Genomic DNA, 16,023 nt, shown 5'->3' with positions numbered 1-16,023 from the left:
AAGAAGAAAAGTTCATTCTTCTTTTTAAAAATATCTTCTGTTTCCATGCTATACTAACTACATGGTATGTTTTTAAATAGTCTGTTTTAAAATAAGTTGGGTGTGATCTAGTTCTTAATATTGCATGATTTGATAATTACACAGCAGAGCAAACTACTTTCCTAATCTGGAATAAAATGTAAAATTCTACAGTGTCTTTAAGAAAATGGGACTTAAGTACCTTTTATTTTTTCCAATGACATGTAAGCCCAGGAAAAAGTAATTTTCTATTTTAGTTGGTTTTGAAAGTCTTAGAATTGACAGTTGCACATAAACAATTTATACCTTCACTTTTACAGCTACATGAAATCAGCATTGATTTATGCAGCACACCCTTCCGGTTTTCACTGTAAGCCACTGATATTTTATTAGAGATAACACTGATACTTGTATTAATTTCCTTCATTACATTCAGTCACTCATAACTTTGGCAGGTGGTGTAACTTGTAGGTCCTTTGAGTGGGGGAACGAAAGGATGAATAACTTGTGATGGTGTAATTGGAGTCCACCCCACATACAAGAGGCAGGTTACAGCTGCACAATGGACTTTGGTTCTGACACACTCAACCTTCTGCTTTGACTCAGCAAAGTAAATAATGCTCCTTACAAGCAGCCTGCACAAAATTGCCAGGGCATTCTGGTTTAACACACAGCATGTTATCAGGCGTTACACATCCAATATAATTAAACATTTTAAAACTGAAGTCATTTCACCCTCTATTTGGCAATTTGCTGTTCCTAAACAAAGTAGCTGAGTAATAAGAAACATCACAAAGACTAGCTAAAACTTGAAGATCATTTTGATAATGAACCTTCTCATGTAAGTAGACCATTTGCACGTTCCTATCACTAGTAGCAATCTTTCCTTCACTAGCAAATGGCTTTTGCTTCCTTACCTAACCTCTTAATGCAGATATTGTCTCCAGATCACTACAAACTGTACAAACTGTTGTGGAGTAAAAAGTTTTAATAACATCACAGCAGACTCTTGGGCTGAGCTAATACAAGCACTCAGCTTCAGTCTAATTCTAATAGCCAAACACAGAGTTAGGAGGATGCTCAGTGCCATTGTAAATTCCAGCCACATTCCATACTGAAGAGTGGACAGAGAAAACAAAGTGGTGTAATCACTTATAAATACTATGAAGAAAACTAGATTGGTCACTTTTATTTTTCCCTATGCTTCAGAAATAGAGGCTGTTAAAATAACAACTAGTCAGATACAAAAAGCTAGGAGGAAATGAGACTATTTTATGGAAATACAGCTGACAAATGCAGTGCTGTTTAGGAGCAGATGTGGTTGAAAAAACAATTAAATACTGTTCAGCAGAATTTGTAAGTTCATTTTGTAGAGGTGGAACCAGGAAGCCCTTGCTGGAGATTCCCACACCATCATCTATAGATCCAAAATACCAAGGAGTTCAACAGGAAGTTGAGATGTACCTACCTGCACACATGGTCCTTTCATTTTGTTGTGATTGAGCTACAGTTTCTGACTCTGATTCAGAATAAAACTGCAAAGCTGGTTATTAAACTAGACTGTTGAGGGAATGTAAGTAAAAACTACAGAATCTGATTTTAAAGTTACAGTCTGTCAATATTTTGCCCTAAGAAACTTGCTACATCAGGCTCATTGCAAGAGTTGCGAAGAATGTTTCAAGAAAACTGAACAAAAATCTTCTGTGTATGCATGACAATTTATAGTGCTCTCTGCCCACAGAATCATTTCATATCAGACTTACAGGATTAGCTATTGCTAAAAAAATCCTCTCACCATGAGAAAGGTCATGAAAACAACCTCTTTACTCTAGAGCAGACTGCACTTCCTTAAAGCACTCCATCAGAGTCCAAATAGGAACACTCATATGCTTGTGCTAACAATGTTGAGTTACACAAGCGCTGGTAACCAGTTTAAAAAGCATAACTTTGTCAAAACAGCAGGCCAGCTACTATTACCCTTCTGTACAGTGCAGACTCAATGCAAATGTCACAGGAGCCAAACCATTTATTTGGTTCAGGTATCTCTGAAATGGACTAACCTTCAGTGTCATAATACTTTGAACTTTGCCTGTTCAACGGTTGAAGCCCCCTTGGGGATCCTAGAATATCAGATATGCAGTATATTATTACAAACCCATGATTTCAGCTAGCTTCTAGGAAAGAAATATGCTTCATTTTCTCCTATCATCTTCCACTGTAAAATTTCAAGTTAATAACCCATTGTTACAACTGGTTTAAGCATTACTGAAGCAATTCAAAGCAAGTGCAAAATGCAAGAGCTTCTTTATCCAAGAACATAATGAAAACAGCAGAACCATCATCTATAGATGCATGGCAAGTCCAAAGAAGCAACCAATGTTCTGAGGCAGAAGAGGTGTCCCTTTAGATTGCTATCACAAATGCAGCTATTTGTATGGCTGAGATGTTTCTGTGGAAAAGAAAAAAGCAAGGAAGGAGAAACTCTGCAGGAAAAACAGTAGTAAAGGCAGCAAGAAGTCCAAGGGAAAGCAAGAAGAGTTATTGAAAGAAAATTCCTAAAAAGGGCTAATGACAGAGCACCACTTCACTGGCAGCAGAACAAAGTAGGGAGTGATCCTCAGAGAAGCCTCCGTCCTCTTCAATGAATTCTACTTCATCCATGGAATCAAGGTTTGTTTGGGTTTGGTTTTTTTTTTTTTTAATTACCAGGATTAGATCTGGTTTCATCATCAGATTAACATTAACTAAAACCTGGTTTTGACCACCTCAGATCTCAAGTGAATCCAGGGACACAAACCAATTCTGATCTTGCAGCGGATCCTTGTTCTGTCTTGCCCACATATAGATTTATTCATACACACTACACTGTGATCTCAAATGCCTATGCAAAAGTGGAAGCAGTAGAAGATCGACTTTTGGGTGGCTTTTGCTGATTTCTTTCACAGCTGTGGCAAGAATTAACACTGGCACACTTGTCAAAAGAAGCAAGTGAGCCTGTTCTACAACCAAGAGGCCACAGACAGTACAACAGCTCTTTACCACACCAGGCCATGGGACCTGTGCTCATAGGAGCTGTGCTAGAAGGGTCCCTTCTCCTGTGCTCAACTCCATCCACCTTTCCCAGGAGCCATAATGCTCCTCACTGAATCCTGCACCCCAGCTTACCAGACACGTTCCTTTCGCACCATCATGGCACCCAACACAACACTCCTCCAGACACATTTGCAGGTAGCTCAAAAATTTGGTCCAGAACACAGGAGCCGATTTCCTGAAGTCCTTTCAGCTTCTCAGCTAACTGCACTATGTGCCACAGTTTCTCAAAACTTATCTGCTGTTTCAGAGAAACATGAAACTTATGAGGAGAACATGTCAATTCATTCACGATATATGCTCCTCTACAAATATGTAACACAGATTGGAACTGACATTCAAGATGACCCACACCCTACATAAGCCTCACAAAAACTGCCTAGTTATTCACTTTTCCAGCTTGGCAAACTAAGCCTCCATACTCAGTGTCAAGCTAAAACATTTGTTAAAATAATTCTTGGCTTCCTTCCACTTCAAACAAATTCATCAGACAGATATTTCAAGTCATTTTTGACTCAAGCAAACAGAAGTAGGAAGATACAAAAGTAGAGATGTAGGAGCCTTCATTAATTAGAATCTGACTTTTTTTTTTTGTACACCTTTCTCTTCCACATAAGGATAATGGAAGGTTTTGGCTATTTTTGAGGTCACTGTCTCCAATTAAGAGAAAGGCATGAGCTTTAAACAAATCAGACAGCCGTGGAACAATTTTAATCCCTGAATGAATAAATCCCTTGGGGGACGTGGCTGCAGAGAAATCAATGGGCAATTCTATTAAGCCTTAACAGCAAATAAGGCACAATCTGGCTTCTACAATGAACCTCAAAGCCACAGATCCTGTCATAAGAATTTATCAGATTTGTGTGATCAGTCATCAGTGTACAGAGTCCGATTATACCCAGAATATCTTCTGCTTACAGCAGCTGTTGGAACAGTGTTGTACTAGACCATCTTTGAGTTAGGGACTATAATCTTACAGAAAAAAAAATGACAGAAATAAGTGTTAGCCAGATGAATACTCATTTGTTCCAGTGAATTCCTACTCTTGTCAGCACCCTGCTGCCCACTGACCTTACCTCCAGCTCCGAAGTGTAAAGAGAAGTGTGAGCTGTGTCTGTGAGAAAATTGGCATTTGCTCCCACAGCCTTTCACAGCAACACATAAATGACCTCCTTTGCCCTACAGACTGGAAGTGCTCTCTCTAGCTGTGGGATCAAACACAAATCATTCATACTATGCTATAAAAAGTCCACAGACTAGCACAGAAAATAGACTGTGCTTTTAAAAAATCATCAAAACAGAAGACCAAATTTCCCCTCCCCTTCAATAAACCTAAATGCTCACCTACTGACATCAGCCAGAGTAAGGACAAAATCACTTTGCCTGATGTGGTTGATACAGTCCAGCCCATATCCAGGAGCTTCTGCCTCAAGCTGCATCTCCTCTTGTAAGTGAAATACTTTCAGGACTGCTCTATGGTACCAGAGACATTGCTCGAAACCAGATTGCTAAATACTCATGATCTTCAAAAGAGGTTGAATACATCCACTCAGCTTGTTGAAAACCATCACCAGCCTATCCAACCACCACTGTGTCCAGGGATCCAACAACCCAAGATCAATGACAGCCGGACCCAGGAATATCTCCTGCACTGTTCAGTAGTTTAGATGCATCTTCCTGAACTGTTCAGATGTGAGGCATGTCCAAGGTACATGACAGCTGCCTTCTCTGCTCACAGAACCAAATTTCCGTTCCTTGAAATCAAGGTATGTGAACAAGGAAAGACAGTGAAAATGACACATGCAGCTTTTTCCCAAAGAGAGCTATACTACAGACATGGCACACCCAGAGCCCACAAGTTCAGAAGTACTCCCTACAAGCACCAACTCTTTAGGTAAATAGTTATTGAGGGTCAAGTTTTCACAGCTATTAAATACCTAAAGATAGAGATGAGAACCATCACTTGCAGTCAATAGGAATTATTATCCAATACCATGCACAGCAGGATTTTCAGGTTAGGTATCTCCTTCCTATTGCAGTTGACTGGGATTTATCCCTGAAGATGTTAAAAGCCTGTGTTGAGTGTGATGCCTTTGTTATCCTTTTACACTAAAGTACAATGTCTCTAATCCATTACACTGACTTATAAAAGAAAGAAATACAAGAGTAATAGTACAGGCAAGTGTTTTCCTCCCTCTGCTGGGTAAAAAAAAATAATACCTGCATATTCAGCTTTGCAATCTTGCCTCATGTCTATTTCTGAGCAAACAAATTGAAGTCCTGTGGAGCTGCTCAGGTAAATTTCAACAGTGCCTGGCAGTGTGAGACACAAGACAGGCAGAAATAGTTAAGCAGTTTAATTCACACTGGTTTGGCATTTGGTCAAAGAGGTTTTGTAGACATAATCAAAAAAGGGGAACCTTAAGTCATTAGAAAGAAGAAATTATTTTCACAGTGACACTTGACTTTTTTTACCCCCAACATCCTTCCACTGATGCAAGTTACCCAGAACTCTGTAATCTGCACTCTGTAATGGTTTACACAGATGTACAGTTAGCTCCTCACTTTAAAGAATAAACCAAATAAAGAAACACAATACTCTTCATCACTCAGTTCAGTAGCAATTACACAAAATGAGTTTACAGTCTGCACCATACTTCCATCTCACAAGATTTGAAAAAGAGCTAGGCTACAAAATAAAATTAAAAAAAAAAAATCTATACCTGTGCTCCCATGATTTTGTATCAAATAACTTTTGAGAGAAGTACATATTTAATTGAATATTTGAGAGTAGTAACCTCTACAGTATCTTATAAAGCAGGCTGCTGAGGAACAAGAAACCCATGGACCAGACAGTCTATGACTTCATTTTGGTAACTTTGGACTGAGTGATTTGAGGGGAATGCATTAGGACAAGAAAGAAAGTGAATCTGTGCCCTGCCAAATGGGTCTGACAGTTCTGCCTGGGCTGCAGGGAAAAAAATTCTCATTTCTCCCATAAACCAATAATAGGAGAAAATTATAGCACACACTGACACAAGAAAATTCTCCCCATTAACAGTTCCTATAAACCTCAATGGTAAGAGGGACAAAAGTAAAAAATGTTGTCCTCCTTATTTCAACAACAGATTTCTTTTTCAGAGATAACTTAGAAAAATTCATGTTTGGAAGATAGATCTAAAATACCTGAAATGTGTTCCATTTTCATAAGCTGTTGAGTACTCCTCTCTATAAAAAAAAAATCAACCTTTAGTTCGTTCATTTTCAATGTCTCAAAGACATTAGCCACCTAGGAAAATTCAGGACACTTCACTGAAATATACAAACTTGTCTTCAAATACTCCTTTTTAAAATCCTGAGACAACAGTTCTAATTAGAATGGCATTTTGGCATTTTCTTTTTCTTGCTTGGATTATGTGCCAGTGTGGCAAAATTTAGCTACCACTGAATTTGTGCACTGAATTGCAAGATATGGAGAAGGATCTCTGCAAATCTGCATGTTCGTTCATGTTTACAAAAACTGACATCACACAGATTAAGATAATGATTGGTGTATTTTAACTGTTTGCTTAAATGATGATCAACTCCAGGTTTCTCATCTGCTCTTTTTACTCCACACTGTCTTAAATATATGTTCATGACGTGCTGTTGAAGAAACTAAGGGCTGATTTCTGTTTGACTAACAACATCAAATAAACTCTATTTTATTATGATGCTGCCACCTATAGTCTTTCTAAACACCACACTACTTCTGCACAGTTTTGATTTACATATAAATTTCTAAAAACTGCATTGTTTGTCTTTTGCTAAAACTTTCAACATCACCCCACCCAGCAAGGAAAACATCAAATAAAATGTTTGGGGGGACATGCTTTTGTCATCTTTTCTCTGTGATTTCCAGCCCCACCAAGTAATCTCCTCAGTTTTGGATACTCTGATGTTCTCTGATGAAGAGAGTGCTTTCAGAAGATCTGAGAAGAATGGGTGACTCTGAGGTGAATACCTACCAAACCAGCATGAATGGTTCCTGCCAACTACCAGAGAGCATGCCTGAACACACTACACAACCAGTGCAGAAGACAGGATGGAAACCAGGTCTGAAGTTTCTGCAAGGCCTAATGGAGAACTCTTACCAGATACTCCCATACATACTTCATTCATGCTCTACTTCTGTATGCTGATTAAGACCACTAAGCAGAGACATTAATTCACTTCCTCTCGTGATGTTTTTCTGTACTGTAGTTTTCTGAAGCTATCTTATCATTAAGTAAAAATCAGACCTCAAATAAACCAGACATAGGCCTTCCACTGCAGAGCAACACACAAAGTGATGTGGATCTGGAATCTCTCTGTCCTGGTAATCTTACCAGGCAAGAACTAAGCCACAGGGATGTTTTGCACAGCGCTCCTACCTATGAAACTGTTGACTCAATGGTAATGCATTAAACACTACACCAACTCAAAAGACCTGTAAGCTGCAGAAACTACCAATTTGTTCTTCTTCTAGGAATGGAATTAGTTAGGACAGATAGACAGATCATGTGTCTGTCCCTCCTTAACCTCCCATTTGTCTAAGTACCTATGGAAAGTCTTGAGTGTTTCCATGGTCAGCTGATACAGTCCAACACCTGTGTCTGCCCAACCCCCCAATACCTTGAAAAAACCTTAGTGATACTGATTCCAATATTAAGGAAAGAATGCCACAACTGTAAGATTAAAAGAGCTACTAATTTTTATGGTATACTGTGTCCTTTAAGTTCCACATTATATTGTATTTATAGCTTCTTTGTTCAGTTCTAGAATATTTTCCATTTTAGGAAGGAAAGAAATCTACTCAAGTGTAAAATCAAACAAACCCCATAATTCTAAAATACAGGCAGCTGATTGCATTGTATTAGACAATGAGTTAGAAGATGAAGCAGTTCCTTTGTTATATTCTACTTCTCTTTAAATAGCAGAGTTGCCAAAGCTGATGTGATAAAAGAAGAATGACATGGAGAATGATAACTGTGTAATCTTCCCATCTCACTCACCACTTTAAGATACAAAGGAGTAAAAATGCAACCTCTTTCCCTTGCCTAGAACTTTTATGTGCTGCAGGTAAAAAAACAAACAAACCAAAACACACTTAGTTTTTAGCTTTTCAAGGATGCAATATTAAACAATTTCATCAAAAATAAATTGACTTTTTAAAAAAATTAACTCCTTTTCTTTTAAAAAAAAACAAAGAAGAATTATTGTGTATTTTTTATCCATAGAACAAACAAAGTGTTTATGGGGATTTTAGCTTAGCAGTGTGAGCTGAAGCACTTTTTATAACTGTGTACTCTCAGGAGTGTCTTGCCTGTAAACTCAGATATTATCCCTAAAATCATTTGGTGTTTCCATAAAAAAAAAAAGTTGTGCTGTCAAGTACTGTCAAGAAATTTTCCTTGAAGGACTCTTTTCAAAGCTACTTCTGTCTTAACTTAGCAACAAACTTCACCAGAGAACCAGCTGGCAGGGGACACCACTGAGTGTATGTGCCAGCTTATACTCGTGTAGGTTTTCCATACTCATGGAGCTGACTGATGAAATCTGCTCTGAAGCAGCTGGGAGCATGGAGAGCCACGGGCCTGAGAATTCTGAGAAACAAAATGCACTGGAAGAAATACCAAAGAAATTAGTGTCCTGTTTTATCTCATTCTCTTTGAACATCAACAGTCTGGCTAAAAACCCATTTGCCCTAAGTAAACACTCTTGTAGTTACACTTCACTAGACCAATTCAAGGTCATGAAGAGTCAATGGTGATAAACTGCTAAAAAAGTCCCACTTTATCTCTTATACCTGTTTTGATGCATATTTCTCTGAGTCATTGACTTAATCTTCCTCTTGATTATTTCAAAATTTGTCAGAATTTCAGGCATCACCAATGTTTACAGCAAAATTTGCTCCCAAGGTGCATTTCAAAAGTGCTGCACAAAAGCAGATACACCATCTGCTGTTTAAAGGGTTCCAAGACATTTTTCTGTTACATTCCTGCAACTACTGGATAAGCTACTACTGCCAAGAGGAATTCTGTTGACTCCCTTTGAGGCTATAAAGAGTATAGGAATCAAGAGTAATAGGACTTGCAAGAGGTATGAACACAGTAAAACGGTACCCTTGAAATTAAGACAATGATTACTTAAATCCGAACTTCACTAGAAGCATCACTGCTGATCATTTTTACAGATACATCTACTAATACATTTACACTCTGCTCCCAGACTGCTGTCAGTATTTTCTCAGGGTCCAACAGACCCAGTTGCTTGGTTTTAAGCTGCCAAGACTTTTAGTTTCATCCAGTTATAACTTATCAAACAGATGTAGGCATTTTACACTCAGAATTCTACAACCCACTATGTGCACTCTTCATAGACACCAAAAAAATGGAGTACTCCAGAATTCCTGTACTGATTGCATTGTTTACTTTTATGTTTAATTTTAAAATTTTCCATTTTAAATGTATTTCAGAGCAGCTAGACACCCCCTTGCCTCTTATATTGCACCATTTTACCCACATCTACCTCCAAAATGTTAATCAAATTTGATACTGTACAAGGAAGATTTTTCCATTAATGACTTTATGAGATGGCACATTTAATAAGCCTGTCTTAGCTTAACCTTCTTCATGTGTAGTGATGGGAGCAGAAAGGCTGCAGTACCACACTGAGAAGGCACTGGGGAGAGATTTCTACAATTATTGGCCAGTTCAAAAGCATAACTGAGAGGACCCTAGCTTATAAAACCCAAATAATTCTGAGGGAGTTCTGTTGACTTGAGGATGAGCAGCAATGCACAGAAATTCTCTGGTACAGATAAAGCCATCTTCCTTAAGTGACAACATCCATGAATGGATGTCTCACTACAATAAAATCGGTAAGTATACGGTCTCATTTCCTGACCTTTTTGCATATATTCTCTCTTTAATAATACAGAACCATAAATCTTGCAGTAAGAGAAGACTGTATATTTAATACCTTGGATAAATTACATTCTGTGACTGAATTTCCATCTCTCTTGTGATTTTTAACTCTCTTCCAGTACATGAACAGCTGGGAAATGAAGCAGCTTTTTCTAAGAGCATCTTACAATCCTGGCATGTACAGCCTTCATTCTGCTGCCTTCCAACAAAGATTTCCATGTTCAAGTGGATGTCCTTTAGTATTTTGGACTTTAACAAACTAGCCATATGCAGTTCATCAGCACCTACAATTGCAGAAAGGCACTTCCAGGCTTCTGCAACAGAAAGATAAATGAACTGTGTACTGCTTTACATACTACGTTTAATGGGCCAAAGCCTGAGCTTGCTGTTATGAAGCAAGACCACAGAGAAGAAGAGAACTGCATTCCAGCTGTGCAGGGCACTGGATGACAGATCTGTGACACTAGTAACAATAGGCTTCAGAGTCACCTTCACTTTCTTCACAGTGAGTACTCTGCAGATCCCTATCTACAATGTATCTTGGTTATACTCTCCAGTCAAAGACTGGTTGTGCTGCTGGAAACACATCTGAAATCAAGAGTGGAACAGCTGGGCTGTGAGGCAATAAACATTTATTAAATCTTTACATAAAACAGGGAGAACTTGTCTATGTATTGTTAGACATTGATTATTTCACTTTTGTCCTGGTGAATCTGAAATACAGCTTTGCTACTGCAATAAATATTTGCCTGAGACATTTCCATAATTCAATCCTATTTTCAGTTCCTCAGTAACAGTTCACTGCCAGTCCTTGTTATTAAGGAGTGGTTTTTTTCCTCCTCTTTGCTACTCTTGTGTCATGACTATAAGTACTGAGGCTATAGCCAAGTACTATTCAGCTGTTAATGTCCTGCACAACAGAAAGGACAGCAGAGGCTGTCAGCACCACCACAGGCTGAGTGTGAGCAGAACCCTTTCCTCAGTAGAGCTCAATGGCAGGCAGTACACATTCATATTCCTATTCACTGATTCATATTCCCATCCACTGCCTTAGAAGCAACACTGCCAGGTTAGCTGGTTTTTTTTCCAGCAGAAGAATTAGACTCTATACACCCAGAAGTACATGCTAAAGAAAACATTTTTAATTAAAAGCATAGCAGAATTTAAGTTCACAAGGTCTCTGTGAAAGCAAAGAAACATGACCTTCTACTTTCTATAAACTCTGACGTCTGTACATAGACAAACTAATTACCCGTCACTATAAACAACCACAGACAGTTCCTACCTCATCACTGGATAAGCCTAAATGCACCTGCTCCCTTTTCTTTAATGATAAGCCAACTCCAACCCTGAAACCGCCTTCTTTCAATGATTAAAGAGCTACAAGGCAAGTGCCAGTAATAAAGTTACATTTTTTTTCCTTCTGTAATCTAATCTTTGCCCTGTAGAAACTGCTGATGAGAGCTCAGTTCCACTTAAAATTTACAAAAAAACAATCCATATCATGTTGCATGGAAAAGGACTGTTGCCCCAGTGTTTATTGGCATGGTGCTACAAAGACTGAGAAATTAGTCTGATGCAAAAATGATGTACAGCCTTGTAACAGCATCAAACAGGCATTGATGCATGGTTGCTATTTTTGGATGCTAATAATCTGTGAGTGATAAAGCAAATGAACTTCTTAATGATGACAAATACAGAAGAATGTACAGTACCGAGTAGAGAACATGATGTCCAACCAAAGAAAGATTTATGGGAGATAGTTATGGTACCTAAGATTTATAAAGGCAAAATAAGAGAACAGGAAAAGCTTCTGGAAGATCTTGTGTGTCAACCTGGAATAACAATTTACTTTCAGAGAAAGAATGGAATATACAGTCCACTGCATGCTTCTAAATAATACTTACATTGCTTTGGTATTTATACACATATAAAGCCTAAGACATGCATTACTTTATCCAATTTAAATACAATTAAAATAGCTATAGAAAAAAAGTTGAGGTTTTTAACTAGCATGAAAATATGCAAATAATCAGTGTTTCTATTGTTAGGGTGTTTCTATAAACTTCTCTTTATATACGAGGTGGTTTTCAGCTAATTGTATGGCAAAACTGGCAAGATGATGTTTTCACAACTAAAATTTCATTGTGTTCTTAAAAGGTTTTGAACTGAAGTGATTCCTATGCAGTAACCTAAGAACAATCAGTGACAATTTAAATTCAATACACTAAATATCCTGTGGACAGTAGAGTTTGTCAACAGAAGTGAGCATAACAACAAGAACAATGTATTTGTGGTATTTCAGGTCTGATGTCTGAAAATACATTAAATAGGGGGAAATGTCACACCATTTATGGCTAATTTCAAGGTAGAGGATCAGTCAACATTTTAAGAGATATTTGAGGAATAGGAGAGGAAAAGCCATAGCCTTTCAGGGCAAGAAAACACTGTCTGCTGAGCTCTGCCTTCCTGCAGGGCGCCGGGCTGGTGGGAGCACAAACCTGTTCACCTCAACCCAATTCACACCTTCCAGAAACCTGGAAACGCCGGCCAGCGTTCTCCAACAGAGCCCTTCGTGCACATGGAAACCCGTGTCCTACTAGGTGCATGTGGCCTTTAAATTAAATGCCTGTTTTGCTTCAGGTTAAGCGTCTCCCGTCACTGTGCTCGCAGACAAACAGCCTCAGGAGAAGGCGCGGGGAAGGAAGCGAAGCCCTGCCCGCCGCCCAGCCTCCCCAGACGGCAGCGTCCGAGCTCGGCCCTCGGGAGCCGCTGCCCGGCCGGGCCCGCGCTGCCCTCACTCACCTGCAGCCCGTGTGGGCCGGCGCAGCCCTCGGCGGCCCGGGGCGGCCCGACAGCGGTGGGGGCGGCGGGGAGCGCCGGAGTCGGGTGGCGGGGACCCATCCGAGCCGCGGACCTGCTGCCACCTGCCCGCGGGCCTGCCCGCTCCTCCCCGGGCCCGCCGCCACCTGCGGCCAGGACCCGCCCGCGGCCGCGGGGCCAAAGGCGAGGCGAGCCCGCGGCGCTGCCCCGGGGCGGGCGGGGTGCGGCGATCAGGTGTTTTCTACCTCGGTAAGATACTGACCGCGGCCGGGCCACGGAGCCACACGGCGGTGAGGGGAAGGAGCGGACCAGACACTCTGAAAGGGCGATTTCACCGCTACAGCTTTCCGCCTCGGCTTTTCTTTCCCCCTTCGCCGACCCTAAGTGGTTTAAGGTAGCGATGAGCCATCACCAGTTTATTTTCTCGAGCGAGTGTTGGAGGTGGCGGGGTAATTGCAGCGCGTAGCTACAGTCAGGATCCTTGAGGTGGTATCAGGGTTTAGCTGAAGCTGCTTACATCTGTGAACAGTAGTGCTCTTGACTCTTCAAATGGGGTGTTTCAAACTTAGCTTCTATGCAAAAGGTGAGAAAGGAAGACTGGACGAAGTGACTGGAAGAATTGACCAAAATAACATTGGGTAGTTAGTTCCCCACTCCGGCATCTTATCTATTACAGTAAATTTCTCTCAAACTTTTGCGTTCTGCTTCAACGTAATAACTTTGGTTTTGGTTTGTTTTTTTCTAAAGAGTCTCACCCGTGTAAAGTCAGTGACTCCGAGGACAGCAGTTTTGGATAGAAAACATAGGTGTTGCCTGATAAATTAATCAAAATCACACCACACTGCCTTGCAGTCCAAGGCAAAAGCATTAGAGTGAAAAATGCTGTGGAGGTTGCTTGTTTCTCAGGGCACTGATAAGGGAGGCAGAAATGAAATTGGAAAGCCTTCATTCTTAAGATGAAAAATCATTTCAACACTAGTTCCAGAGCAGTCACTGTGGGTCAAAAAAGAAATTCAATTATAGGTTTTATTTCTGCCAAGTAGCATTGTTTTAAAAATATTCACGCTATACTGGCAAAAGTGATTTTATGAAATATTTCTATGTGCAGGAAAGACATACCCTCATGTAATGCCAATCTGAGAAGTACATTGTTCACTTGCTTGGTTGCACTGCACTTCTGACAACAAAGACGTTTTCTGCTTTGTGTACTCTACATAATTGCTTGGGTGTAGGCTGCATTCAAGATAAAAAATGTTTGTTCTTCTCCCACCTCAGGAAATAAAAGCACCAAAAATACAACATAGATGAGAAGCACAAGATAGAAAACTGAAAACTAAGCTTAGACTTTTTCATCTGCTGAAATAAATTATTAAACTGCTTCGTGGATTTTAATAAAAATAAAATGTGAGACAGCCTAAAGAAAAATCTAATTACAGCACATTAGAGAGTCAGGTAAAAAAAAAAAAAATCGATTGGGAGGGAACATCATCTCAGGCCATGCCTTCATACATAATGTTTTAATTACAAGCAAATTACAAATTTGTTTTTTCAAAGTTTATTAATAAAAAATCTGATCCTTGTCATGAAATAAAGTTGTGTTTTTATATATTCAGTCTGGAGTCACATGAAAATTTTATCCATCATATCAAGCTCTTTTTCTTCTGTTTAGAAATCGTCCAAAATGTAAAACTAACTGAAATATCTTTCCGTGTGTTCAGATAACAGTGCATGTTAATACCACAAAGTAATGTATGATTTATTCATCTTCATTTCACTTACTCCCTCTGCTGGGAATTAGCATGAAAGTTCAGTAGATCAGAGGAAAGATTACTCTAAGAGTGCAATATACATTAAAAAGCCTCTTTTATTAAAATATTACACTTCTTTACAGACCCTTCATTCTGTATCAGTAAATCAATTTGCATTTCTTGTTGCAGGGCTATTCATTCCAAAATTATATGAAAGGAGGTTCTAATGCAAATTAACTAGTTAAATATGGAATATATGTTAAGTTCTTATCCATTCTACTGTATCATTGTAACTGACAATATCAAAGATTAAATAAATATAGAAAAGCACCCAAGTAACAGAAATGCTAAACTGTAGCTGATGCTGATAGCCTGATTAGATGTTAACTAATTAGATTAATTAGATGTTGCTAATACTCCACTGCCTACATTGACACAGACAGGACTATTTAGTCTGAGAAGAAATGAAGGGGATAGAACAAAAAATTCAGTTGTAGTACTACCAAAGACTACTCCATACCATGACCATTTTTTCTGCTCAAAGACTAAAACCACTTGCTTTAACATTGACATCAGAATCTTAATTCTGATTACATGTTGCTAAAATTCAAGTTTTATTAGTGACTGAAAAGAAGAAAAAGAAAAGATGGAATGATGGCAGTGGTCAGCAAGGGGAGACCAACAGATGTCATATTGTAATGGATACACTCTGTATCCATATATCCTGCTTTTTCTAGTATGCAGAAAAGATAATAAGGAGGAGGATGCCAGATATACTGAATTCTTTCTTCTACAAACCCTGTAAACCAGTTATGCTCAAGTGAAATATCTTCTACTGAGTAGTGGGCACAGTTTTCTTTGCCACAGGTAAGCAAACTTAGTGAGAAACAGCTCTATAACCAGTGTCTAAAAGTTATCATGAACACTTTTACAAGTATTATAGGTTTCTTTGTTATGAAATCCACATGATTTTAGGTCATAAAAGTATAGTTTAATTTAAAATACTCTTATTATTTATAAAAACACAAATTGTATTTTCAGGTTTGCCTATGTAAAAATATTGTGGTAAGAGGTAATTTAAATATATGTAAAAAAATCAAGTGTAATATTGTTCATGGTTGCAATTAAGTGTCACAAATGCAAACAAAAGATAAATAGAAAAAAAAAGAAATATAGAAAGTGATAAGTAGATTTTTTTTGTCTTAGTCTCTTTCCCATCAAAATATAACTAAGCAATGACAAGAAAATCACAAGTAACCCACATCATGAGGAAATAGATACTCCCACAAAGTGTGTAACATGTTTCAGACTGGGCATATACAACAGTAATTCCTGGGTATTGAAAAGATTAAGATGTATTACAGATTAGAGTGTTTACAACCAAAAGTAAAGATCAG

The 16,023-nt window shown here is 38.8% G+C and overlaps 1 protein-coding gene across 14 annotated transcripts in view; it reads right to left on the bottom strand.

Moving 5' to 3' along the window:
* CRACDL (CRACD like) overlaps positions 1–16,023 on the bottom strand; it is an 85,497-nt gene that overhangs the window by 53,190 nt on the left and 16,284 nt on the right. For 2 of the 14 annotated variants that reach the window (XM_086880477.1, XM_086880489.1), the window contains exon 1: positions 11,341–11,444. The exons of 8 other annotated variants lie outside the window; for them this stretch is intronic. In XM_086880477.1, the coding sequence (XP_086736603.1) occupies positions 11,341–11,345 (5 nt within the window). In that variant the 5' untranslated portion in view covers positions 11,346–11,444. 4 more of the 14 variants (XM_086880492.1, XM_086880486.1, XM_086880479.1 and 1 more) reach the window with 4 other exon arrangements.

The sequence above is a fragment of the Cyanistes caeruleus genome, chromosome 3 (genome assembly GCF_971803275.1).
Source record: "Cyanistes caeruleus chromosome 3, bCyaCae1.hap1.1, whole genome shotgun sequence".
Classification (NCBI taxonomy): Eukaryota; Metazoa; Chordata; class Aves; order Passeriformes; family Paridae; genus Cyanistes; species Cyanistes caeruleus.
Note: the sequence above shows the minus strand (reverse complement) of the source record. Positions and strands in the feature narration are given on the sequence as shown.